The sequence below is a fragment of the Centropristis striata genome, chromosome 8 (assembly GCF_030273125.1).
Source record: "Centropristis striata isolate RG_2023a ecotype Rhode Island chromosome 8, C.striata_1.0, whole genome shotgun sequence".
Taxonomy (NCBI): domain Eukaryota; kingdom Metazoa; phylum Chordata; class Actinopteri; order Perciformes; family Serranidae; genus Centropristis; species Centropristis striata.
Genome location: NC_081524.1, coordinates 40,611,782 through 40,639,653, shown reverse-complemented (window position 1 = coordinate 40,639,653; position 27,872 = coordinate 40,611,782). Strand labels below are relative to the sequence as shown.

Below are 27,872 nucleotides of genomic sequence, written 5' to 3'. Positions count from 1 at the left end.
TTTTGCATTTACTGCACAGTGAGCACTGCTCACATCATCACTCTGCACAGGTGACCTCTGACCCCTGACAGCTTAACCAGCTGATTTCCTCACATGCAGACCTCAGCTGTGACACATGACCACACTGACCAGGGTCACTGGGCAGGCAGTAACCACACACACACCAAGACAGATTCTCATGCGTTTAAACAACTAACTGACATCTCTCACATCTCCTTCACCTGATTAACACATCCTGCACCAGCCGGCTCGATGTGTGAGTCCGACCGACACTCACCACACTATAAGCAGAAGCACACACACCCCTGGTGCACCGGCTTCCTGTGTTAAGTCCCTCCATGCTAGCTTCCTGTTTTGGGTCAGCTCCAGTTATCATCACACAGAGCTGTGCACGGGGCAGCCTGTCATGAGAAATCAGGCTCTCATGCTCTCTCATCTCAGCTCCAGCCTGCTGAGGGACGAGGCCCACACTTTAATGTTAACAGATATCATAATATCATCATCTAGTGATATCATTGTGTTAAAGGTATACTATGCAGGATTTTCTGGAAGAAAAACTGTATCGACTTATTCAAAGATCATAAAACTAGAACTATGTGTCTTCATCTGCAGAGACCTTCCTTCTTCCTGCAGATTCTCTCTTCTCTTTTAATTTTCTATATTCAGAACATTTCTGAGCTTCAGCTTTGGGGCATGAAGCTCTGAAAGTACAGAACAGCTCTGAAAATATGGTGACACAAACACCAAGCAGACAAAGCTCATTCCCTAATGAGATGAATTTGGGTTTGCTTTCACTTTCATGAAGTGAAAGTAATAGAAGCCAAGTTTGAATGTTTACAGACATTAAGCCATAGCAAATATTGTAGCTAAATAAATACTTTTATGTGAATCATGTTGTAATAAAGTGTTGTGGTATGGGAATAATGTGTCTGGTGTTGCAATCTTCAGATGGAGAGACAAATGTCCATGGGCTCCAACATGATGGGTATGCAAGGCCCCGCCCACAGCAGCTCCTGCTCCACTCACATTCCCTCCATGCACTCAGAGGCCAAACTGGTGAGTATACGCATGCATTCACATGGACACATACACATTCATGCACACACTAAAGCTCCAAGTGTTGCAACTTTCTTTTCCACTGGGCTGTGCCAGCAAAGCTGTGCTCTTAGCTCTGTGTGGATTTCATCATTTGGTGTGTAATCAAAGCTGTGTCTGAACCTGCCAGAGCAGCGTGGAGACTCTGGCTGGAATAAAGGGCCCTTTATGTGGTTGTGGCTGGGCTGCCCACCGACTGCCTGATGTATATCTTAATGTACAGAACATGTTCTGTAGGTCCTGCAACTTGTTAGCACTAGTTTAACACAGCAGGGGAAAAATCAAATGACCTCATCCTTCACAAAGCAGGCAGTTAGAGCAGTGGGAGGAGGAGACAGAAAGCTGAAGAGAGAGAAACCTCCCACTCAGTCCGACTGTAAGCTCTGCTCATAACAGTATAGTCAGATTAAAGGCATAGTTTACATTTATTTAAATGGGGTTGTTACTTATCCATAGTCTGTGTTACCTGCAGAAGTTGATGATTTGTTTCACAGTTGGGAGAAGCAGCCAGGATAACATGGAAACTAAACCGTGTGGTGCTGTGGACAGGGCAGCACCACATCAGTTTTAAGTATCTACTATATTTAGAATATTTATATTGATTTACCTTGCACTAGACACCCTTTTTAATTGTATGTGATGGGACCTGAAGCGGTTTTATGCCACCAGACTACATTGACAGAAACAGTTTTATTACTTGCAGAAAACACGAGTTACAGCTGCCTCGATTGGGCGGTTAGTTTGTGTTATTGTGTGATTTTGTGGAATTCAAACGAATCCTACCACAATAACACAAACAAATGATAAACACATAAATGATCAGGGGCAGTGGTAGACCAGCAGCTCCTGTGTTCTGGGAGGTAAAATTACTGTTTTCTCAATGGAGTCTGGTGGCTTTGACTCATAGAGCTGCTTCAGTTTCCTCCAGTGTGAAGTTAAACAAGGCTGCCTGGCAGCAAGGGAAACGGTGAAAATATCCTAAATAAAGCTGCACTTAAAATATTTTTATGAGCTAGCTAAAATACTGCTGTAGCTGCTGCTACCATCCACAGCAGCACATCGCTCTGCTTCCATGAAGCATGTGTGTGTGTGTGTGTGTGTGTGTGTGTGTGTGTGTGTGTGTGTGTGTGTGTGTGTGTGTGTGTGTATCTGTAACTGTAATCACATCAAAGATCAAAGCAATCAACAGAATTAACTGCAGCTGTTAATGTCCCGGAACATTGACAGGTAGAATTTCTGGCCTCGAACAGAAAGCATTTTTGGCAAAACCATAATACCTATCATTGATCCGACTTCACTTTGAGCGTCCTGAGTTCTTCCTGAACGTCTACATATGGTTTTTTTTTAAGAAAAATTAAAAAATAGCTTTGTTAGAGCGATCTAAAAAACCTGTTCCATCTCCCTTTATTCCGAAATCTTCCTGCGTTTTTAATATGGGAGCCAATGAGGCTGTTGGTGGTGTTGGTGGATCATCTGTGCGTCCTACGCCCAAACTATAACTCTGTCAGCTTTACCAGAGGATTGTGAGGGAGAAGACTAATTTTCCTACGTTTCTATGTATAAATTATTTCTGTAGAGTGGAATTTGCGGCCTGGAGCGCAGTTTTCAAATGTATTTTTTGACAGTTTTTTCTCTCCCTCTACACTCTGGCGATGATGTCACACACTGTGACACGAACATTCCGTGCAATACACACCCATTATAATCTCAGAATTTCTCCAAAAATGATCATGGTCATTGAACAGGGATTGATAAAAAACTATATGACCTATCGAAACGTGGATTAATACACCGATACACAAGACTTGTGTCTACTGTTTAAAGTTTGTTTCATTTCAATGCAAAATTTTTGGGCAGTTTTTCGCGACTTGCTTCGCGAAAAATTCGTATTCTGTAGAGAATAGTAATAGCACACCGATCCAGATCAAACCGCACGTTTTGATATATAATTTGTCCTGCAACTCTTCAAGTTGTAGGACTAGTAGCGGGACGAAATTGCGTCCGGAAGAGGAATAAGAAGAAATCCACAGTATAACAGTAGTGCAGCACTGGTCCCATCAGATATTGCTGGATGGGACCAGAGGCCCTAACTATCCCTTTAATGTGAACTGGATGAAGAGTTACACTCTAGGTGATATGACTTGATTAATACTGTAGCAACATGACCACCAGTCAACCTTTGTTTTCAAAATAAATAACTCCATAATTCCAAAGGCTCCATAGAAATAAGAGCAAGTGTCATGACTTGGATATCAAAAAAATCACAAACCCTGAAAAGCTCTGGCTGCTCTTTGTCTGTTTGGAAAGGTTCACTGATAGCTGGACAGGAACGAGAGAGAGAGAGAGAGAGAGAGAGAGAGATAGAGACAGAGAGAGAGAGAGAGAGGGAGAGAGAGAGAGAGAGAGAGAGAGAGAGAGAGAGAGAGGGAGAGAGAGAGAGAGAGAGAGAGAGAGAGAGAGAGAGAGAGAGGGAGAGAGAGAGAGAGAGAGAGAGAGAGAGAGAGAGAGAGAAACAGAGAGAGAGAGAGAGCGAGGTAGAGCGAGGGTAGCAGAGGTCATTAGAAGAGTTATGGCTCTGATAGAGGAGAGCGGGGAGCATTCCCAGGACATTTAATTCTCCCTCCTCTTCCTCCTGCTCTCTGAAGATTGATCGTCTTTGTAGTCTTTTGAATCTCTTCAGCTGTTCCTATGGTAACACGCTGGGTAACACAATATTAGTTGTATTAGGGCTTATCTCTCCGCTGGCCGTCATCCAGACACATCTTACTCTTTTTTCCCTCCTATCTATGTAATTGAATTGTAAATGCTCTGTTAGGCCTCCCATAAACATATGCAGTCACTAAACGGCTGCAGGCCTCCGACCAGGCAACTTTCTGGTTCGTTGGCCATTCAGACACGAGGCACAGCAACCAAATGTGGATCAATTGAGATTCTGCTCCCTGATGTCTGAACGCAACTGATGGAATTCCATGATTGTGGACAGAAAGTGAGAGACTAATTGTTTTATCGGGGTGCGATCTCCAGCGTGGGTTTCATAAGCATAGCCGGGGTCTAATGTCTGTAATATCCGCGCCCGGCCAGGTCGATAAATACGGCCTCGCTATCGGATAACTGGGCCGTGATCAGGCCCATGTGTCCCCTGCGACGTTTCCAATCCGGCTCTAATCGCATTACCCCGACCATGTTGACTTTCCGCCAATGGGAAATCTCCGCACTGTAACCTCACACCCCCGAGGCATGGACCTGGATGACTCTCTCTGCTCGGCGTTTACATTGTGAAGGGGATTGAGTGGGACTTTGATAGACATGAAGGAAATAGATAGACAGCAGAGTGAGCAGGGAGTTGAAAGGCGAGAGACGCTATTGATATTCGGAGACACTAAACTGTGTGTGAGAGATCGGAGGAATTCTTTGTGAGTGACATGAAAGGACTTCTGGTTTCCTTCATGCATGTATGCTCATATGTGTGTGATTGTTTGATATTTGTGGTAACTAGAGGCCTCGGCAGCAGATTAACCCTCCCCTGCCAGAGGAAGCATGCCCAGAGCCGGGCTAATGAAGGCTAATTGATTTTGCGGTGGGCCAGAGCAGCAGGGAGGCCTGTCTCTGGTGTAAATAGTTAATGAGCCCAAGGACTGCTGTGGCCCCTTGGGGACTCATCTCTGGCTCTAAGCTCTCTGTTTGTGCTCTCTGGGCCAAAGACTGTATCTGCATCAGTGCCCATCTTTGTTCTCTTCTATCTCTGATTCTCTCCTTAAGTGCCGTCGTTTAAGCGCTACAGAGCCGGTGGTGCAGTAACTTCACTCGTATGTTTTCCCTCTTTGCTTTTAGCTGGTTGTCTGGGAGTGTTGCACTGTTTTCTTAGTTGTTTTTTTTCTCTTCTTGCTAAGGACTGGGTGCTGGTGGTGCCGGGTGTGGTTGTGTTCTGCTGTGTTGTGGTCTGGGGAATAGAATGGTGCGTGTTGTGTGCTGAAGGTAGTGGGATCGTTGACCCTCGCAGCGTAGAGGAAACGCTGCAGAGAGGAGGCCAAGTTCCACAGCACGCCGTCCAAACATTACGTCAGCGCTCAGAGCCGGCTCTCCACAGGGCCTCGCCAACACTCGCACACTCTGACTGACTGCTGCAGCTCTGTGTCATCCTGTTCACATACTGAGACAACCACAGACATTCATACATGCAGACAGGCAGGTACTCTAACACAACAACAACGAGATGCACAGAACGCATGCTACATATACAGAGGAGCATATAAACACACGTTCATACATGCACCTTTCTCTGAGATGGTTTGATTTCTTTGTTTGTGTGATGAAAGATTCACTATCACTTCTCATCTGTAGCGAGGGAACCCCAAACACCCTCATCAAGCTGCTTCTAAACAACATCTGCAGGACTTGGTCCAGCTCATGTCAGTGATGGACTTCAGGATTGTTTCTCTGTCCTTTTAAATGAGCTCCACATATCCTGTTAGCCTGCTAATTTCAGACAGAGGGGCCTTGAAACAGTTTGGTGCTGTTGTATGAAAATGTGTTATTTATTATCTCCCAATTATCTATTGTTTACATTGTTACTAAGGACAATAAATTTGTCACTAAGCATCAGGCTAGGTGCTGAGTTTTTTATGAGGTAAACAATACTATATGTTCCTCCACTGCAGCTCTCTTGGCTGTGGAGCTGGCACTAGATGGCTGGATGACATAATTCCTGGCATGCTCTAAATGTACTCCTTTTTACTTGAGGAGGGGAAAAAAAACAGAGCGTCTCTTAAAGAAACATTTCATAGGACACAGGAGGACCAATAATCAAAGTGTTTCTAGCACGCTAATGTAGCTTTTTACTTACATTTACACAACCTTTACTGTTCTTATGTTTCAGTAGAGTTACAGAGCTGCAACAGGATTTGTGTTAATAGGATTAGAGTTCAAGTTTTGCCCTAAACAGCGAACAAGTGAATAAGAAGAGAGAAACATATTCTGTTGAGAAATTCCAAGAAAAGAAAAGTTGTGAGGCAGCCACAGATGTGTCAGCTTTCAAGTCTGCTCCATGGTGATTGATTGAGCGATTAGCTCAGTATGAAGTCATTTGTAAGCAGTTAAACTATTAGCGTACATGCTAACCCTATTACGTGTTCCATTCATTTCTTTCACTGAGTAGGGGAGCACCTCTGGCTAAACCTCTTGTTGTGAGGAGGAGCAGCACACAATAGGAGTCTGACTCCAGGTTTTGTAAGCAACATCTGTATGAATGGTGGCATTGTCAGGGTATGATGTCATCGGAGAGGGACGGTGAGCTAAGAGCACAGCTGAATCTGCACACTCCTTCTCTGAGCTCTACTATATACTATTATACTACTATATATGTGTATGTGCTGCATACGTCTGTGTGCTCCAGTGATTGGCACCATATCTGGCAATCATTGTCCTTGGAGTCAAAACATCTGTGGACACAGTGGGCTAAAACAAACCATAAAGTTAGAGTTTGCAGACTGTATCTGATACAGATCTGTTATATGTGTGGTTAGTTGAGTAAACACGTGGATAAACAGTCAAACAGGGACAAGAGATACATGCTGAATAGAGAGAGAAGCTAATCTCAGTGTCTTGGATGCAAAGAAAGTTTAGCAGATGATAAACATGATGTTTCTCTCTATTGCTATGGCAGCGAGTGGTTTCAGTGGAGTAGAGGGCCGAGTAGCTGCTGATCAGTGTTTGTCTGCCAGTTTATCAGAGTTGGACAGAGACCAGAGAGCCACATACACACTGAGTATAGTAACAGTCAATCAAAGGTAAATGGACATGCTGTGGTTCATTTAAAAGGCTTTGTCAGCCCTATTCACCAACAGGTGTAATAATAAATAATATATTTAAATGAAGACAATGCGGGGTCAATGTTTCTGCACTTGAGTCTGGCTCTAAAAACTGAAGACCCTCGTGTTAAAATGCTGAGCTCTGCAGCAATGTTGATAACCTGCTACTGAAAAACGTTTCTGGACAACTGTACAAGAGGTAAATCTTTATATAATTCAGGTTTAAATCATATTAAGGCTTAAAGTTGCTGATAGGTGTTTTATCAACGGAGCTTCATTCAACAGCTCAGCTTCCTCTTCGACCTCTTCGCCCATTTTTAGATCACAGAATAACATCAGACTTTAAATAAGTATGCAGCTTCATATACTTCTCATGCAAGACAGTTGAAGAGTGAGTCTGGACCGACCACTGCTGGCTGATGGAAAACATGCCACGAACTGTTGCTTGTGATTTTTTGTTGGATTGTCCCTATAGACAGTATTACTACTATAGATCAGTAGGCCATAGGTTCAGTCACCACTGTGTTACCTTAAACAGTGATAGATAGTGACTTCACAGAAATGTACATAAATGAAAATTAAGATTATGCCTTTATTTGAACTTTTTTTTTAAAAACCCAACTTGAACTCCGTGATCACCTTCAACTAACTATCATAAATTCAGCTCTTAGAAAAAGCTGAATTTATATATTTATATTTATATAATGGCAAAGGCTTGAAACTGTGGTGATAATTCTGGAGGAACCAGATAGTAGAAAACTGTGTCACATAGACTTCTAACATTTATTTACAGCAGTGATAATCCCACATCAAGGACAGGACTAAAGGCTTCGACCCATTACATTTAAAGTATGAAAGGGATTTAGTGATATGTTTTATTGACATATTCAAAATGTGAACAAAAAGCAGTTTCTGTCATTTGATATTTGATAAAAAGTGACAAACTTTTACAGCTGAAAAGTTCAAAGTTGACATTGTGAAGCTGTTCTACAGCGAGAAGGACTGAGTGTATGCTGTTATTTTATTTGAGTAGCTACATGTGTGTGTGTGTGTGTGTGTGTGTGTGTGAGTGTGTGTGTGTGTGTGTGTGTGTGTGTGTGTGTGTGTGTGTGTGTGTGTGTGTGTGTGTTTGTCTTTGGCTGTCTGCGTGTTATTGTAGCTGTGCTGATGGTGGGCTCTGTGAAGCCTTTCTGTCATGGTTCAGGGCCCGTCAATGGGCCGGGGCTCACCAGAGCCCAGCTTGGGTAAACCAGCTGCCAGACCGGCCTGGTCCAGCCAGCTGAGCCCCCCGGAGCCGGAGCAGGAGATCACTCCCTGGACCACAATAACCATCACACACTGGAGGGTGACTGGGAAAAGTCTGTTGTGTCAGAGATTTTCTGTCTGATAAAGAGTCGTCAGTATAGAGTCCACTGGTTAACCCTCAGAGCTCCATGGACACGTTCTGCCTTTCCTTTAGGGGGAAATAGCAGCTCGACTGTATACCCAAAATAAATGGTGCAGATAATGTGAAAGCTCTTAAGATTAATTTGTGAGGCACCACAGTGCTGTGTGTCAAGTTTTTTCACTCATAAATGTGTGATAAGCATTTTGTTTTGGGTTCAAAAGTTGACGTGTTGTAATCTGGTGCTGTGGGTGTCTTAACATTGTGTGATCACAGAGAAAATAGAAATAGCCTGTTGGGAGGAATGTGACTATTTATTTCCACACTGGTTACTAGTTACATATCAACAGTAGGTGGAAGTGGAGCTTCAAGCATCTGAATTATTTTAAGCATCTTTGAAATGTTGTTTGATTCACGTCATCACATTTCAACTTATGTTTATTAGCTTGATGACATCATTTGCCTGTTGCTTTAGATGCCTCAAATGAAGACGTGTTGGTGTGTTTATTATTTATTATTGTATTCCTGCTGTGAGGCGTTCTCTCTATTCATTGTGTGTTGGTGGGCGTCGTGATAGCCATGTAGCTGCAGCAGCGCTAACAGAGGAACAGTGGATATACAGAGCGAGTCAGAGGCCCATCCATTAACTTGACAGGCTGGAGGAGCTGCCAACAGTATGAGTGCATGCTTTGGAGCATGCTCCTCAGTGGGCGTGGCTCTAGCTGCCCCCATATACTCCTACGGTTCCTCCAGAGCCGGCCTGGCAGCAGCTTCTCCCCGTCTGGAACCACAGCGGCTCTGTTCAGCCGGCTCTGATCGGCCCAGAGCTCAGAGAGAGAGGGGCGACGCTGCAGCCTCCATCAGACTGTCTGACTCTCCGTTCCCTCAGGAAATCACTTTAACAGTCCCCAGCTCCTGGCAGCAGAGAGGAGGAGGAACAGGGAGAGGTGTGTGAGAGAGAGAGACGTTACTGCCTCTCTGGGCGAGAGGGAAATCTAATAAAACCCAACTAATGGGGGTGTGGAGTTTTAGGGCACAGAGAGGGTTAGCAGACAGGCAGGGGTGGAGGTGGTGGAGGTGGAGATGAGGAGGATGGAATCAGATCCTCTGAGTGCAGAACAGCCAAACTCCAGCTGCAGATGGTGAAGCCATGTCGGGTTTAGAGAGCGAGTGAGGAGAAAACACTGCCAGGAAAGTTACAGCTCTGATATATTATGCAATTAGAAATACTGTGTGCTTACACATGATGGCTGTGCTAACAAAAGGCTGACAAAGACAGACAGAAGCTTTAATGTTTCTCCATGGACTCTTTAATGTGAGGCGGAAGATCTCCATTTAAAAACAGTGACTCCTCAGACTGGTTAAATCTCTCTAACCTGCCGTGAGGCGCCACAGGGCCACAGGTCCCCTGATAGTACACTGCTCCACTTTTAAGGGGAATAAAAGTGCTCACCCTGACCTCTCTGGGTGTGATTTACCCATCCTGAGGCGGGCGTGGTCTCCTCCCTTTGTACCTGCTCTGTGCGTCTCCTTCCTCCTCCCAGGGTTAATAGATATGAAGTCATCTGGCCAGCAGAAACCTGAGTGTGTTCTCAGGATGTGCCCAGAGCACTCACAGGGACATCACTCAGCACCTCGTGTCACAGAGGAAGCAGCCATTAATAAATATCATTAATGGCTGATCACCTGGTATCCCTGAAACCACATAAAGGAGAAAGGTCTAAAAAAGGAGTGGGAGTGGAGAGGTCAAAGGGCAAAGGTCTGAGAGAAACAGCTCCCCTCTGGGCACAGGATGGCTGAGGCAGGGTGGTGCTTTAACAATGGAAAATCAATAGCCGTACTACTCTCAGTACACTTAAACACTGCATGAACTGTATGTGATTACACCAGTTTATAGATTTATTCTGTAGGAGAACATGTCTCTATGGTGTCATGTCCTCTTGTTGTGTCTTCATGTGTTTCCAGCAGCAGACAGTGGTAGACAGACTGTGCTATCCCATCTGAGCACCACAGGCTAACACCTGCCTGCTTTAATGACTGTTTTCTGTATGGCCATGTTGCAGCAGGAGAAGTGTATGTGTGTGTGTGTGTGTGTGTGTGTGTGTGTTATTAGAGTGAAATGAACGTGGTGGTTAAGTTCTTGTGCTTAGTGAAGTCTGGGGGAAATACAACCATGTGTTAAAGAGTCATTAGGGAGCTGATGAAGGTGTTTAAGAATCACAGCCTGCTCATCATCGCTCTGCTAACGTCACTGTGGTTCTGGATACAAAGACTTAAGTTTTGGCCGAGGTGGGTTTAGTCTCAGCTCCAGATGGAGCAGGAGAAGGCACTCGTCCAGAGATATCCTCAGGAATAAGTCTGTCACGGTAAGGGATTCCTCTTTCTGGATGTTTTAAACTCTGTCTGCTATATGTTCCTTATCTCTTGGTTCTGGTCTGATGTGGGTTTGGTTTTTCTCTCTTGGTTTGAGAATGTGACCTGTGTTTGGTGATTTTCTCAGACACATGGTGCCTTACTTTGTGTTTTGTCTCAGTCGTGTTGTAACCATCTCTGAGGCGTTTCTGGAGGACCTCAGTGACCTGCCTCAGTACTCCGACACTCTTCTGATGCAGAGTAATCCCATTAATAAACAGATAGCGCCGCACTGCCAGCTGGACACTCAGAGACACTGATAAATGAGCACTAGCTGCCTTATGGGGAGGAGACACTAGAACCATCTAATCTCCTCCTTTACCTCCTTTACCTCCTTTACCTCCTCTGTCCTTCTCCTGGCGCCTCGTTGGCAGCGAGTCAGACGAGCATCTCAATCAGACACCTTTACTACATGACAGACAGCAGATTCCTTCTGTTCATTCAGGTGATTGCTGCTCTGTGTCTAAGTGGCAGCAGATTGTCAGACTCTGATTGGTTTTGTGTTTCTCCAGAGGGGTGGCCTCACCTCTCTGAGCTGACGGACGAGCTGAAAGGTTGTTCAGAATTCATCCTGTCAGACACGGAAGATGTCCTTGTCAACACTGGAGGCTATGATTGATATCTGTAAGCTTGTTAAATTCCATTTTCTGCTTTCGCTGCATGTCAACTAGCTGTTAGTTATTACTGCATGTTTATATCATAGAAATATATCCAGTCAAATAACTGTAGTGTGTGCTGTTGATAGTAACACATATTACAGTTTGTCACTGTCACATCTAACCTCAGAGAGTCCCTGATGGACAGCTGCAGCTCTGTTAGTGTCTCTGTGGTGTTTTAACCTCTCAGCAGCAGAAGAAGAAGGGCTGTGGCCCCTGAGAGTTAGTGCTGCTGAGGCTGTGGTCAGTGTGGTTAGTAGGGTGTGATCGGTTAGAGATCAACATTAATAGAGAACATTTTTTTTTTAAATTCATAATGGGGGACAGAAAGAAGATCCTGTAGATGCAGCAGAGTGTTACTATGTCAGGAATCTCTTGGTTTGACGAGCAGAAACTCTCCTCAGCCCAAACAGGCTCGGCAAGGTCATAATTTCACTGAGCTGGTTTCATATCACGCAGGCTGTGTGGAAACCTCGTACCTAGACTACGAGTCAGTCCTTTCACAAATACATGCATGCAATTTGTAAATATAATGCAGACCAGGAGACTATGCTCTGTTCTTTGACTGTCCCACCTCTAAAGTGATTTATATGACTGAGTCTCCTCCTCCTGCTGGTGAAAAGCTTTCCAGTGAGAGAGGAGTGGAGCCCATGTTGCTCTGCTCGTGTCTCAGCGCTGTGATCCAGACCAGCTGGATGCCATTCCCTATGGGAATCATGAATGTGAAGGTTGTTAAAAGATATGGAGCCCTGGACGCAGCGTGGACTCTCTGACAGCAGCTGGGAGGAGGGGGAAGGGAGCAGAAAGAGGAGAGAAGAGAAAAGTTTGGGATTCACAACAGATTCACAACAGGAGCCTTGAAATGAAATGAATGCTTTGTGTTTAGTTCTGTTGCTAACATTTAGCAAGGAGGCAAATCATAGACACATAAGGCTTGGCATTGGTATTTTTAAGTTTGTTATTATTTACATCAGCAGTGCACTTGTTGAAAAGGTGTGCATTAATCAAAGGTGTGCATTAATCAACACTCTCTCAGCCTGTTTACCTGGTGCTTCAAATGTAAATAGGTTCTGAAAGTGTTCAGACGTGGATTTGTTTTATTTTGTCTGAGTTTGTGTACAACACATGAAGCCTGAAGACATTTTTTGGCACTTGTGTATTTGGATTATGATTTTTTTCCTGGTTGCGTTTGTCTTTATGTGCTGCCCATATAAACAGTGTTGAGGAGAGGTACATTAGTAAACACCAGGAACACAAGGTGAGCTTTAGAGAGCCGCGGGTCCAGTCAGGGCTCAGTAGACCTCAGTAGACCACAGTAGACCACAGTAGACCTCAGTAGACCTCAGTAGACCCCAGTAGACCACAGTAGACCACAGTAGACCTCAGTAGACCTCAGTAGACCTCAGTAGACCTCAGTAGACCTCAGTAGACCTCAGTAGACCACAGGGTTAAAGCAACAGAAACTCTGCTGGGTCAACAGCAGTCTGAGGAGAGAGGCTATTAGGAATATGAGGAGGAGGAACTGGTGTGATGGCAATCACAGAAGGTAAAGCAGGAGAATGAGTGAAGGAGAGACAGAGGACGGCCTAAGTGGCTTTGATTTGTTCTCCTGACATGTGGATTTATGGAGCCGTTCATCATCTCCAGTCAGAACATGAACGCTGTAGCTGCTGATAATGTGCTCGCTGATAGACGACCACATGTACAAGAACATTCCCACTAAAGATGATGTTTGGTGTCTTGTGTTCTGATGTTTGGTGTCTTGTGTTCTGATGTTTGGTGTCTTGTGTTCTGATGTTTGGTGTCTTGTGTTCTGATGTTTGGTGTCTTGTGTTCTGATGTTTGGTGTCTGTGTTCTGATGTTTGGTGTCTTGTGTTCTGATGTTTGCTGTCTTGTGTTCTGATGTTTGCTGTCTTGTGTTCTCAGAGGCTGAAGGCGGCGCTGTCCCACCACCCGGGTGCCATCGCCAACGGAAACATGAACTCCATGGGTCACATGATGGAGATGATGTCATCGCGGCAGGAGCAGAACGCCCACCATCACATGCACTCGCACCCGCACCAGCACCTGCAGGCCCCGCCCCACGGCGCCTACCAGCACCACGGCCACCACCACCACAGCCAGGGCCACGGCCAGGGGGGGCACCACCACCCGCAGGGACACAACCCCCACCACAACTCCCACAACCCCCACCTCCACGCCGGGCACCCCCACCAGACCTCCCCACACCCCCCCATGCACTCTGCTTCACATGTAAGTCAAGCTCATTCATTCCCCGGAGAGACGAAGCTTTTTAGACTAGCCACAAGTTCAATAACACATTAAAACCTCTCATATAGCGAGAAGCCACTTTATATCATATATGTGTATCATGACTAAAACAAGGTAGGGCTTCAGTTTTCAATTAGTGGTTTTGTGTCTAGCAGCACAGAAGAGCTGAAATGATGCTTTAAATTCACAGTAAGTCACTGGATGAACACATTTTCCCTCTCTGCAGCCATAATGCCAAGTAGTTTCCTGGCAACCATCTCAAAGGTAATCTTCCCCTGTGGGCTTGGTCAGCTCCAGGTCAGAGTCAGGGAACGGGTCAGGAGGAGGCCGTAAAGTGGTCGTTATAAAGGATGCTCAGTCCTGTCTTATGAAAACCGTCCTGCCCTGCCAAGCTGCCATTATGTGTCCACAACAGTCTCCAGGTGGAGAAGAGGTTTAATAAAAGCTGGCCCTGATGATGACCAGACAGCCTTGGCTAATAGTCTTGGAACATCTTAGCTGTGAATATATTTGGTTTAATTTTAATTGAAAGTTATATAAAAATAACACGATGTGAGACACTTTGTCCTTGCATTGTCTGACGGCCTCTGCAACGCCGAGCATTCTGGATGAAGGACAGTCCGACATCAAGAAATATAATTCACTGCATGTTCCAAATGTATCATTAAGGCATTAAAACAACACGCTCTGTATGCACAGGCCATTAAAGCAGCTTGTATTTTCCATGGTTCTCATAAAAATGGTAATGATCTGAAGACTGAAATCACTTGACCTTGCCAAGTATATGTCAAGATCCGTCAGTGCACGTTCGGCTTAGAAACGAGTCTTTTCACTGCGTCTGGTGGTGTTAGTCTGAGTGGGAGTGGGCGGTGGAAAACTGCCTCCTGACACCTCTTTAACAAGGTGGGCAGGGTGGTGAATCAGGCCACTCTGTCAGCCGCTCTCAGGCACGTGGCACAGACACATGTTGTTTTTGGGGAAGTTGCCAGACGTGGAATATCTGCAGGAGGTAATATGGTATATATAGTATATATATATATAGTATGGAAGCTTGTTTTGGGGCTCTGAGGGCGGAGCCAGCAGGCTGCAGGTGGCTGGATGGTTTCCAGGTGTGTCACGATGGTTTCATGTCTGGTTGGATGGTGGCAGACAGACAGTGATGCTGATACCTTTACTCCATGTTTCAGATGTCACCTGCGACCCAGCAGATGCATCCCACGCAGACGCTGCAGTCTCCTCCGCCCAGCGGCGGGCGGCGCCGGCGAGTCGTGGACGAGGATCCGGACGAACGTCGGAGGAAGTTTCTGGAGCGGAACAGAGCGGCAGCAACGAGATGCAGACAGAAGAGAAAAGTGTGGGTGATGTCATTAGAGAAGAAAGCAGAAGAGCTCACTCAGACCAACATGCAGCTTCAGGTACAGTGAAGTCATATAATATATATAAACTAAATAAGACTAAAAAAAACTAAAAGTATCCTGCACCAATCACAACAACCAGCATGTACTTTGACTCAGTTCCTTATTGAAACCTTGATGTTAAACAGGCTTATTATTGTAAACTAAAACTGAAAGAAAAAGAGAAAATATTGAAACTGAACTAAACTGAAACACTTTTGCCTTTTAAAACAAATTAAAAGCAAATAAAAATGAGCATAAATGACTTTAAGTTTTCATTTTTGAGTGATAATGTATCACGACCAAAAGAAAAAGCAGAAATGTTCTTCATCTCTCGTGACGTTAAACCACAGATATTTAATGGAGACATTCCATAAAATGGCGCTATGCTGAAAATGCTTCACATGGTTTTGTCAAATGCTCAAGTTGAATCTCAAACCAAAAGACTTAAACATTATGGCCATTCCTGCACCATTCTCCAACCATTTATTCTGTATGTATATATGTAGCCACATATTTTACCTGACCTTAACAAAAACTAAATGATGAATATCAGTTAATAGCTCAGATTTGTGCATTCCCTGGATGATAGTTGTGTGTTTTTCCTGCATTTCAGAACGAAGTGACTATGCTAAAGAACGAGGTGACCCAACTCAAGCAGCTTCTCCTCACACACAAGGACTGTCCCATCACCACTATGCAGAAAGAGTCCCAAGGTTACCTCAGTGAGTAGACACACACACACACACACACACACACACACACACTTGGAAACCAGATCAAAAACACGTCTTCATCGGTGCCTTTAGCCTGACGGTGCAGAGAGCACTGCGGGGAAATGTTGATGGTCTTGCCAGAGGAAAGATTTAAAGTCTACAGACTGAACTGTGATGGACTCAGAGTGACTGACAGGACTCTTCGCTCCTATATATGTCCAGCTCCTATGTGCTGGTAACCAGCTCCTATGTGCTGGTGTCCGGCTCCTATGTGCTGGTATCCGGCTCCTATGTGCTGGTGTCCGGCTCCTATGTGCTGGTGTCAGCTCCTATGTGCTGGTGTCCGGCTCCTATGTGCTGGTGTCCAGCTCCTATGTGCTGGTATCAGCTCCTATGTGCTGGTAACCAGCTCCTATGTGCTGGTGTCAGCTCCTATGTGCTGGTGTCCAGCTCCTATGTGCTGGTGTCCGGCTCCTATGTGCTGGTAACCAGCTCCTATGTGCTGGTGTCAGCTCCTATGTGCTGGTGTCCAGCTCCTATGTGCTGGTGTCCGGCTCCTATGTGCTGGTGTCCAGCTCCTATGTGCTGGTGTCCAGCTCCTACGTGTTGGTGTCCAGCTCCTTTGTGCTGGTAACCAGCTCCTATGTGCTGGTAACCAGCTCCTATGTGCTGGTGTCCGGCTCCTATGTGCTGGTGTCCAGCTCCTACGTGTTGGTGTCCAGCTCCTTTGTGCTGGTAACCAGCTCCTATGTGCTGGTATCAGCTCCTACGTGCTGGTAACCAGCTCCTATGTGCTGGTAACCAGCTCCTATGTGCTGGTGTCCAGCTCCTAAGTGTTGGTGTCCAGCTCCTTTGTGCTGGTAACCAGCTCCTATGTGCTGGTATCAGCTCCTATGTGCTGGTAACCAGCTCCTATGTGCTGGTATCAGCTCCTTTGTGCTGGTAACCAGCTCCTATGTGCTGGTAACCAGCTCCTATGTGCTGGTAACCAGCTCCTATGTGCTGGTGTCCAGCTCCTATGTGCTGGTGTCCAGCTCCTATGTGCTGGTAACCAGCTCCTATGTGCTGGTGTCCGGCTCCTATGTGCTGGTGTCCGGCTCCTATGTGCTGGTATCCAGCTCCTATGTGCTGGTAACCAGCTCCTATGTGCTGGTGTCCGGCTCCTATGTGCTGGTATCCAGCTCCTATGTGCTGGTAACCAGCTCCTATGTGTTGGTGTCCAGCTCCTATGTGCTGGTATCAGCTCCTATGTGCTGGTATCAGCTCCTATGCGGTGGTGTTCAGCTCCTATGCGCTGGTAACCAGCTCCTATGTGCTGGTAACCAGCTCCTATGTACTGGTAACCAGCTCCTATGTGCTGGTATCCAGCTCCTATGTGCTGGTAACCAGCTCCTATGTACTGGTAACCAGTTCCTATGTGCTGGTATCAGCTCCTATGTGCTGGTAACCAGCTCCTATGTGCTGGTGTCCGGCTCCTACGTGCTGGTGTCCAGCTCCTATGTGCTGGTAACCAGCTCCTATGTGCTGGTGTCCAGCTCCTATGTGCTGGTTTCCAGCTCCCACGCTCGGGGCAGGATTCTTCCTTTCACAGATGGGTGTTGCACATTCTGGTAGCCAGGCTGGACTGGGAGTTGCTAGTCTGAATCCCGTATGAGACTGTTTTTCCGTCTGACAGCAGCTCTGTGCACAGCGGCCGCCGAGACTCAGCGTGAGAAAGACGTCACAGGCTGCACGTTGGCATCCAAAACTGTCACGGATGCCCCGAGATCTCAGTGATTACTGGACTGCCTGGGCTCAGCGTGCATGACATCAGAGCCCCGCCCTTTGATACGGATACAAGTGACATTTCCACGTAATTGGGATAAGGCACCTCCCTGTGTGGCTTTAGCGCAGGAAAATAAGGCTCACATCCCTCTTGGCTGAATGGTTCTTTTATACAGAGAGAGCCAACTCCCAGGCTGGGCTGCAGAAACGTCCATCGATGAGTCTAGCTTGTGTACAGATGTCACCTTCAATGTGTCCAGACTTCATCAGGCATGTTTATGGAGTTGAGTGATTCACTTTTCCATTTTTGTGCTCTCCATTTATGGCCTATTTTGGGATGACAGGTGACAGATGAGGTGTGAGAGTAGTCTGTCATGTGTTTGGCATTTATCTGTGTCTGCTAATAAAGCTGTTTCTTTTTTGCAATAATGACATTTGGTCTGTATTTATTTTGATATTATTTATGACCTCCACCAAGTGGAGTCAGTGCGGTTTGTCTGTGTGTCTGTCTGTCAGCAGGATTATAGAAAAGTTACTGGCCTGATTATCATGAAACTTGGTAGGAAGGTGTAGCATGGGCCAAGAAAGAACCCGTTACATTCTGGAGTGGACTTGAATCACGGGTGGATACATATTTTTTCACTTTTGTTAACATTAAGAGATCGGGCTTTGTGTTGCATTCATGTGGTGTCAGAATAATTGTAAAATTGACTTTCTCGATCATATTTCATGGCTCGCACTAACCGCTTCTTTGCTCTTCCTGTCATGGAAATATTGATACTGCTGAAGCGCTCTGAGCAAAAAAATATGTCCATGTTGTTTTTATAGTACAACTTAAAATCTCATGAACGCACCAAAGTCAGAAGAACTTCCCAACCCAGAAACTGGGACCAGCATGATGTGAATGCACCACTGGGTTTTAACTAAGGTCTGCACTCTGCCATCCTGGTTATTATTTCCTATCACATCATATTCTGAAGCCTTTGTGTAGAGCTTCAAGATAATATTTACAAGGGTCGCAGTTACGATTATTGTCATTCAGCTCGATTATTTTCTCAATTAATCATTTGATCAGAAAATAGTAAGAATGTCCCAAACATGTACGATATAAATCAGAGAAAAGCAGGAAATAAACAGCACAAATAGTATTTCTGCCAATCACCTGATTGATCTCTAGTATTTACATGTCCTCCCTCCTGATGTGTCTCTGTGTGTCCTCAGGTCCAGACAGCAGTCCGGCCGGCAGTCCAGCGCCAGCGTGCTCCCAGCAGCAGGTCATCCAGCACAACACCATCACCACCTCCACCACGACCGTAGGGGGCAGCAGCGTGCACGGGCAGACCAACCACCGCACAGACATTAACCCCATCCACTAGGACCAGAGACTGTTACCCCTCCTTACTGCCCTGCTTTCTGAGGGTCGCCCTCCTTTCCCTCCATCAAGAGAAACCTCAAAGCCTGTGAGGCTGTTCTTTATACAGTAGCTACAGTATGTATTTTTATAGACCAACCCTATTAACGCATAAATGTTCTATGCTTTGTTGCCTCTTTTTTTTTTAAATCTGTTTTTTTGTGCTTTTAGCGAGAAGGGCGTTTTATCTCATGCAGCATTTAAGTGACTTTTTTTCTGTTGTGTAATGGTACAAAAAGGATCCCGGTGGTGATGGAACCAGACTGTCTCTGTCTCTAGAAGCAGACTTACATCTCTATATGCCTGATGGACTGAAAACAAGTCAAATCATTCTCTAAATATCTCATGTGGACAGTATGTTGAGTGTATGAGATGTTTCTGCCTTTAAGTTGTCTTTGAAACGTCACCGTGATGTCTTGAAGACAGGAATATGCAAGCAGGTGTAATGAAACTCTTCTATCCTAAAATGACTGTTAACCCTTTACCTGTCAGCCGTATTCTTAAAAAGAGTGTCATAAATACAGCGTAAACATGATCAAATGTAAGCAATACATTGCAGTATTGATCATCTTCTCTGCTGTGTGTCCAGGTTATGACCAGGACATACGATGCTGTTACAGCTATAACTGTACACTGTGATACCAGTGAGGCAGCTTGGAGTTGCTCTCCAGGACCAACTGAAGCTTTAATCGTCTCTTTTTGTGTGTTTGTGCATCTGGATTTTAAGGATCCATAGTTTATAAAGTGTGCATGTGAATTATGATGTTTTGCCTTCTTTCCTCTGCAGAACAAAGTTCAGCAGGTGTGGAAAGAAAGAAAAACAGAAAAATTGTGCGAGAGAGAGAAAGTGAGCATGATTTTTTTTTAAAGTGGCATCACCCACCTGGCAAAGAGTCTCACGGTTTCTAAGGAGGAGCAGTTAATGCCTGTGCTTTCCAAAATGTCACAACGTGCCTGAATCTTCTTAAAATCTTTTGTTGGCTGTTTTTCCTTCAAACAATCAAAACCATTTCATTCTCAGTGTTTGTTAACGAGGTTTCTCTGGATGTCTGCTGCAGTCAGACCTGAACCAGCTGACCAGGAAGAAAAATACCTGCTTTCATTTCCCCTCAGACCTCTTCATCACCTCGTCTTCATCACCTCGTCTTCCTCTCTTTCTCAGGCCTCCTCTGCAGAGCGATGGATGTACTAATACTGACCTCTCTTCTTTAAACTTCATTCTTCTCATGTCCTCCACCACTCCTCCTTATCTCCTCTTTATCTTCCCTATGACCAGGAATGTCGCCTCATAGCATGATGACCATAATGACCATAATGCACTGTGTTTTACAGAAGGATGGATGAAAACATTCCACTGACAGGTGGAGCGATCGCAGAGCTGTCTATGCACTTTGTCCTCTGTCACCAGAGGGTAGAATAGCCATATTAAGGTCCCAGTAATTCTCAGTGACCCCTCCCCCCCCTTTTTTCACACACCAGCGAGAAACTAAACTGTGTTTGGCTTTATGGAGACTGTGCCTGGCATGGACCACATGTCTGTAGATTAAAGGTGATGGAGGCTCTATTAAGGACCCTGCACTGTTAAGTTTGGGCCCTTTTTATCCTCAAAAAAAAAAAAAGATGAGGGAATTGAAAATCTTATTCCTCATAATGGGTTACATCCAAGCTTTGCTGAAGCATTGTGACTGTTAATGTGGTGTAATAACCTGCAGTCTGTGGAAGATGAGATGTGGCACGATTAGAAGATGAGAAGTTGATTCTCATGAAAAAGGGCTTAGTCGTACCGACCCTTTGAACTGAAGCTTGCCTTGTTTTAGGTTGTTTTTTAAACCATATTTAGACTGTTACATCATTCCAAATTAACCTCTTGCATGTGAAAATTATGGCGATGACCTCAAAATACTTTCAACTGGAATCAATTGGAGGATATTGCTGTTTGAGAGTCTCTAGTTTGATTTTTACGTGGGTCCAGGTCCACAGAAAGACATTTGTTCCTACAACAGGTGGAGGTGCAGTAAAGAGTAAAGAGGTGGAGAACAATTCCAACGTATTAATGATGTTATAATTGTATTATTTTAAATCTAAAACTATAAATATTGTACATAATGTCATTAATTTCTGTAATCCTGTACATGTAATGCAACCACCTTTCTTTTTGAAGGGAGTCAATGTGTGGTACATGTCTGTAAATAATGTTTAGCACTTGTTGCCTTCTGTTGTACGTCGAGGCTCATTTCAGCGCTTAAATACATTGTTTATATGTAATGAACTGATGAATCATTCTCGCCTGCATAACTTTGTACATTTTTGTGTGTCTGTAATGACATTGTCTCAATTTTTTGTTTTGCATTTGTACAGATGTTAAAATATCACTGCAGTTACATTACGGTATGAAAATAAAGCACTTGTTCTGTAACATACAACTGATTTGATGTCACTATTACTAGTACTGGAAATCTAGTGACACGATTATTTTATAATAATCAAATAATAACCAAAGGAAAATTTAACTGAGAGACAGTCAAATGAATATTTGAGGATAATAGTTGAAGAATTCTCTTAAAAGGAAAAAAAAACTATTTCCCTGAGGCTTGTCCTTGAGACATAACTGCTCATTAAATAGTTAGGTACTTTAAAGGATTAGAATACACATTAATTATTGAACTGTCTAGACATGATGAAACAACATGACGGCAATTAACTTCAGTAAACAAACATCATGTGGCATTCTGTCAAAACAAACAAGCAAAACCACAGAAATAAGTTGAAAAGCCACAACAGCAAACACACAATGACACTAAAAGTCTCATTAAACAATATCAGCCTGATTTATTCTGAACTCTGGCTCTATGAAACAGACTCCAGCAGGAGTTCTGGATAGAAACATTTCAAGAGCTTCTCAAATGTTTTGGCCTTTTGAGCACTAAAAGCCATTTAGTTCCATTATATTGCAGAAAAGGCAGACACATCTACAGCTGATATCTCCAACACTGAAATTTATACCAAAAAAAAATCTAGATTGATGAGTAGTGCTACAAAAAGGAGAATGTGCATGTTTGATCGGGGTGAACCGTCCTCACATCTCTGGTGAGCAGATGTTTGTTTGAGTTCAGTGACCTCTGGTGGACATTCTGCTGATTAACAGGAGAAATCATTCAACATCTTTAAAATGCTGCTGCAGAAGTCAACTGAAAAGGATTGTCAGACTGTGACAGCTGCTGTTTTCTCTGATCATTAAGACACTCTGATTTAGAAAAAAATCCTCTTTTTATTTCAACTCTGGTTTCAAGTGTTTTCTTCATATTTCATCATCAAGCGTTTTCTGATTGAATGCAACGGAATACATTTCTGCTCACAATCAAACAGAAATAAACATGAAATGGTTTGTATGAAAGTCAGATCTGATAATCTGACCGACAGTCATTTTCTCTTATTTTCTACTATCTGAAGATGTGGACGGTGATTCTGAGATCTGGATCCAGCTAACAACTCATTTCATTTACAGAGCAGAAGAGTCCCATAATACATGTCACAGATCCAACACAGTGCTGATTTACTCTCATGAGACAATCACAAGTCTTTCAAATCAACAGTCAATGAACAATATTTTCTCTGTAGTGGCTTTGATCAGATCAGATCAGATCAGATCAGATCAGATCAGATCCAGCCCCGTGTGGACAGGAACCTGTCGATCATGTCGAAGGACCGGGCCGGCTGGTCGTAGGGCAGAATGTGTCCTCCTCCTCGGATGATCACCTGGGAGAAGAGCCAACATCACACTATTATTATTATTATTATTATTATTATTATTATTATTATTATTATTATTATTATTATCATTATTATTATCTAAACCTGTTCAATGAGGATGTCTGACTGTGTGTTTCAGCTGCTCACCTGGTAAAACTCTCCAACCTGTCTCACGTAACCTGCCACCTCCGTGTCGCTGGGCTGGAGCTTCCAGTGGAAGCGAGGCGCCGTTCTGAACTCGGCCGCCCCGGTCCAGTTGACGGTGGGCAGGAACCGCTCGGTCAGCGGAGCCGCTACGATCACATCCAGCTGACCGCTGTAGATCAGGACCTGGGGGAGGAGAACCAGACTGTTAGAGAGGAGATGATAACAGATAAACTCCTCTACAGTAATAATCCTGCTCTCACCCTGTAGTTGTCCATCAGCTCGCCCAGCCACGGCTTGATGCTCTTCATCACGTCCTGCACTAGATGCTTCTCCACCTCCGAGCCGTCGTGGAAGGTCAGGTTCCCCACGTGGATGGCCCGCCGCACCTCCGCCAGAGTCACAAACTGGGAGAAGAACTCCTGGTCTGCAGGCTCCTGTGGTGAGAAAAGAGAACGGAGTGGACGGTGTGAATCAGGTTTTATAGCCGGCAGGCTGTTCTCTGAAGGGATGTTTCACAGACACGCTAATCTAAAGGCCCTCTCAGTGTTTCTACACACCTGACAGGTCATGTAGTTAAAGTAGTTGGTGCAGCCTGTAGCGTTCTGGAAGAAGGAGGGATACGGATCCACATCTCCGTTCATCAAGCTGTCAAACACCTGGAGACAGGTTAACACAATGGTCAGCTAAATGTTTGATTTTATCCACAATTAATTTGGTTTCTAAAGTAAAAACAGCATTGAACAGTTAGAATTGGTGCTAATTTAGACACCTCATGATAAATAAGACTAATCTGCATCATGGTGAATGTAAGAGGCTCCTCCCACCTTAAAGGCCTCCACCCACTTCTGCTGCTGGATGAGTTTCACCCCCAGGTCCGTCTGCTGGTCCACATACTGCCGCTGCAGCTCGTCTATCATGCCGGTTTGGAACATGAACTCACCGTAACCACCCAGCATCTGCAGGACAAAACGTTACAATCATTTCTACACTGACATCAGATCTGTAGCAGCTACAGCAACAAGTGATGGATGAAGCAGAGAGATGACGAGCTGCAGGTCACAGGCCTGCTGGATGAAACCAGGAGAGAAGATACAAGATGGAGATGCAATAAAGTATTAGATAAAGGATGAGATGATGATGAGAAACAGGGGTACATGCCATATACAGCAACTAGTATATTCAGGAGACATGGTGTATGTTGTAGTTAAAAGAACATCAGAAAATGAATGAACTTGGTGAGATACGCACCAGCTCTGGGTCACAGAGTCCGTCACCGATAGCCATCCCCATGAAGTTAATCTTCACCTTGGCAGTGGGGTTGTTCTTATGGATGTAGTAAGAAATGGCAGGAACATATTTCCCTGCATAAGACTGCATGGGACAGAAGGTTACATGTGTTAGGACAATATGTTAAGTAGCTAGTGTAGTTTGTTTACACATTTTAAAGACAAACTTCCACCTTAAAAACATTTAAAACCTTACATGACAAAGACTTTCTTTGTCAGAATTTAAAAAGCCACTTGTGTCTATTTTCACTAAGTTTATTTTACAGCTTGAAAAGAAAAAAGAGAAACGTACCTCTCCAGTTGCATAGAACTCATTGGCCTGATACTCAGGGAAGATCTGGAAGAACTGTGTTAAAGCACTTTTTAAAAAAGGAAGAGATGGGAATAATAAGATTTAGCAACAATTAAACACCAGACTGACAGATAAAGTCATAAGAACAGCATGATTCACCTGTACAGGTCTCTGCCAACATCATCCTGGTTCTGAGCGAAGCCCTGGTCATAGTCCGTGAAGCTGAACCCCGTCCCCACCTACAGAAACACAGACTCTCTCATAGACCTTATATGCACACTAAATAGGTCACATGAACTATGCAACCTTGAATAAAAGATGCATTCTGTGTTATGACTTGTGTTTTTTAAGGATAGATAATTAATACATACCGGGTTGTCGATGTACAGAACTGAATATCTTGACGTCCAGGCGAAGTCCCTCAAACCAACTGAAGACACGAAACATGAGCAGAAAATAATCAGTCCTTCATACAAACTCTACAGGGCTCAAGGTTATTCTGTTAAATAATTATTACAGTGCATGTTTATGCATGCTGCTGCAGAACCACATCACTTCTCACCAGTCAGGTTCTCATACACCACGTACGGTCCATGTTCCACAAACAGACCAAACATGGAGGTTCCCCCGGGCCCGCCCTGCAGCCAGAGCAGGACCGGAGCTTTATCTCGGTTCGCCTTCAAACAGAGACAGACAGAGAGAGATCAGCCACCCAGTGGAGACTTAGTGCATTAAAAACACTTAAATAACTAACATTTGGTCCACTTTGTTAGGACCATAGACTGTATATAAATAAGGTTAGGACAGAACTATGTTATCCTTCAGTTTATTCACTAGTGTTAGTATTTCTAAAGCTTGAGAGTTAAATATAGCAAACACTGAGCAATTTATTGCTTCAACATTTACCATCAACACCAATTTTCTGTCCACCAAAAAGTAGCAAATGTCCCCTTGACTGACTTCTGTGATTGTACAGTGCCAATAGAAAGTTTGTGAACTGTTAAGAATTGTCTGTATTTCTGCACAAATGTGATCTGATCTCAGTATTAAAAGTACATGAGGAGGACCTAAATAGAGGAAACGAATTGTGATTTTTCATTTTTTTATTCTGAAAATGTAGAAAACATGTTTTATCCTTGTTGAAAAAAGGAAGTGAACTTTTTCTTTTAGTTCCTGGTGTGATACTCAGAACAGCTGAGCAGTCACACTCTTCAGCTTGGAGGATTTGGTCCCGTTCCACAGCTCAGTGCTGCGTGACCCACTTCTGGTTGAGGTTTAGTCTGAGAACATCCTGACTTTACCCCGTAGGATTCAGAGTTCTGGTCCAGAGGAGGCAAAGCAGCCCCGAACATGAATAAAACCATGCTTCAGCAGGAAGGGGACAGCTCAGCTCAGCTCATCCACTGGTTCTCTCTGCTAAATGAATCAGCTAGAATAGTGTATAACTTGTTAAACTGGGTACTCTTTATCTAGTTTGAATGAAAATCTGATCACATTTTAATGCAGAGATATTCTAAAGAGTTGACAAACTATCAGCGCTGTAGCTGTGATGCTACGTAGCATCAAAGAGAGCAGCTTAGGACTGAATCAGTGATGTTTGATGGAGGCAATAATAAACGTCATGCACTGATGTGATTTTCAATTGAATTAAAAAAGTCTCTCTCAGACTACAAGTGACATTGCTACACTGTAGTATGAAAGAGATATGAGTCTTGGTTACTGATTCATAGCTTTAACTCTGAAACAAAAAGTGACTTTTCACACATAACAAAATGTTCCGTCATATCTCACATTCCTGTGTTACAGCTGACTAAACACACACATGCAGTTTCTTATCACCAACAGACTGCAGGAGCACAGCAAAAACAACCTGAAGTTCATGTTGCAAAGAAAACAAGCATAAGAATTATTATTTCAAAATGTCTCCTTCCACACCTGTCTGAAAACTAAAAGACTGATTTCAGTGTATGAAGACGTACCATTAGAGCAGGGAAGAACCAGAAGAAGAGGTTGCTGTTGTACTTCTTGTTGACCGTCAGGTATCCAGCGTGACTCTTGACGTTTGCACCCGGCAGATCTCCGACCAGACTCAGTTTCCTCGCTGGAACCAGAAGTAGAGAAGTCAGCAACATGATGATAATTAAACCATAACAATTAAACCTGCTGACGGCTGTTTCATGGTCATATAGTAATCTGGGTTTATTATTTAATTATACATCATCACATGTTAAAATACTCTGGTGCAAGCATTCAAAATGTGTATTTCATACTTTTAAAATGTAAAAAAGTACAAAAATATTATGACCAATAATGTACTCATTGTATTATGATTTGATGCATCACTTTAATATTACAGCTGGTGGAAGTGAAGTTTTTTTTAATTAGTTTAAACGTGTCAGCGTGGTTCTCTCCTCCCACAGCCCAGAAACATGCAGCTAGGTTTAACTGGTGGCTCTAAATTGTCCGTAGGAGTGAATGAGAGCGTGATTGTCTGTCTCTATGTGTCAGCCCTGAGATAGTCTGAGCCCTGCGATAGTCTGAGACCTGAGATAGTCTGAGACCTGTGATAGTCTGAGCCCTGTGATAGTCTGAGCCCTGAGATAGTCTGAGACCTGGGACAGTCTGAGACCTGGACCAGCTGGGACAGGCTGCAGCCCCCTGAGACCTGATAACGGATATTGTCACAACTTTCATATGTTGTTTGGATGCAGAGGTTAAAAATGCAAATTTGTGTTTCTGTAAGCAAAAAAGGTGTCGAGTCTATTGATTTTAAAATAAGAAATACCATAAACATGAAAACCATAAACATCTAATGTGAAATATATGTCACATCACAGATCTTTGACATTTAGGGGTAATATTAATAAAACATGATAATGTGTTCTATGTGGTCCACTAGCTCTGTGGTATATATAACATATAATATATAATGTTCCTTCAGGATAACTGGCTCTGGGTTCTTCTGGGTTAATTACTAGAGTAGATGCACTTATTATTATGATTATTATGATTATTTGGAGCATACCTTCATCTATGGCGCCCTTCTCCACGTAGGGGCTGAGGAAGAGAGGGGCCCCGGGGTCCACTCCCTGCAGCCCGCTGACATGGTGAGGTCTCCGGCAGAAGAAGGAGGAGCAGCTCCGGGAGGGAGCAGCCTGCAGACCGGCCCACAGGAAGAGGAGACCCAGAGTCTCCCTCCACAGCCTGCAACATTCACACAGTCTGGATCAGACTACAGGCCAGACATGGACCCCAAACACTGCAAGTCACTCAGGTTTCACCAGCCGGAGATCTGCCAGCATGTAGCGGTGGAAGAGAAGAAAATACTTTAATTAATAAATAAAACTCACCTCATGGTGGTGGCGGAGTGTTAAGGCGGGCGGTGAACCGGCAGGTTGGATCCGGATCCCAGAGTCTCTTTGACCTGCGGACAGAGAACAGAGAGTCTGACTGAGGAACCAGCAGCTCTATGTAATGTGGAGTCAC

The 27,872-nt window shown here is 44.2% G+C and overlaps 2 protein-coding genes across 2 annotated transcripts in view; one reads left to right on the top strand and one right to left on the bottom strand.

Annotated features, from left to right (window-relative positions):
* Positions 1–21,334, top strand: part of creb5b (cAMP responsive element binding protein 5b) — a 45,985-nt gene extending 24,651 nt beyond the window's left edge. Inside the window, exons 7-11 of the mRNA XM_059340259.1 lie at positions 949–1,056; positions 13,282–13,617; positions 14,814–15,041; positions 15,637–15,745; positions 18,722–21,334. Coding sequence (XP_059196242.1) covers positions 949–1,056; positions 13,282–13,617; positions 14,814–15,041; positions 15,637–15,745; positions 18,722–18,876 — 936 coding nt within the window. The 3' untranslated portion in view covers positions 18,877–21,334. The remainder of the gene's footprint in view (positions 1–948; positions 1,057–13,281; positions 13,618–14,813; positions 15,042–15,636; positions 15,746–18,721) is intronic.
* Positions 21,335–22,160: 826 nt separating this feature from the next.
* Positions 22,161–27,872, bottom strand: cpvl (carboxypeptidase vitellogenic like). The gene is made up of 13 exons (XM_059339389.1): positions 27,737–27,872; positions 27,412–27,590; positions 26,366–26,487; positions 24,949–25,063; positions 24,758–24,816; positions 24,546–24,625; positions 24,387–24,453; positions 24,057–24,179; positions 23,633–23,764; positions 23,366–23,464; positions 23,069–23,242; positions 22,809–22,991; positions 22,161–22,667 (listed from the first exon to the last, which is right to left on the bottom strand). Exons 1-13 carry the CDS (start codon positions 27,739–27,741, stop codon positions 22,569–22,571), a joined length of 1,437 nt encoding a protein of 478 aa, XP_059195372.1. The 5' UTR covers positions 27,742–27,872; the 3' UTR covers positions 22,161–22,568.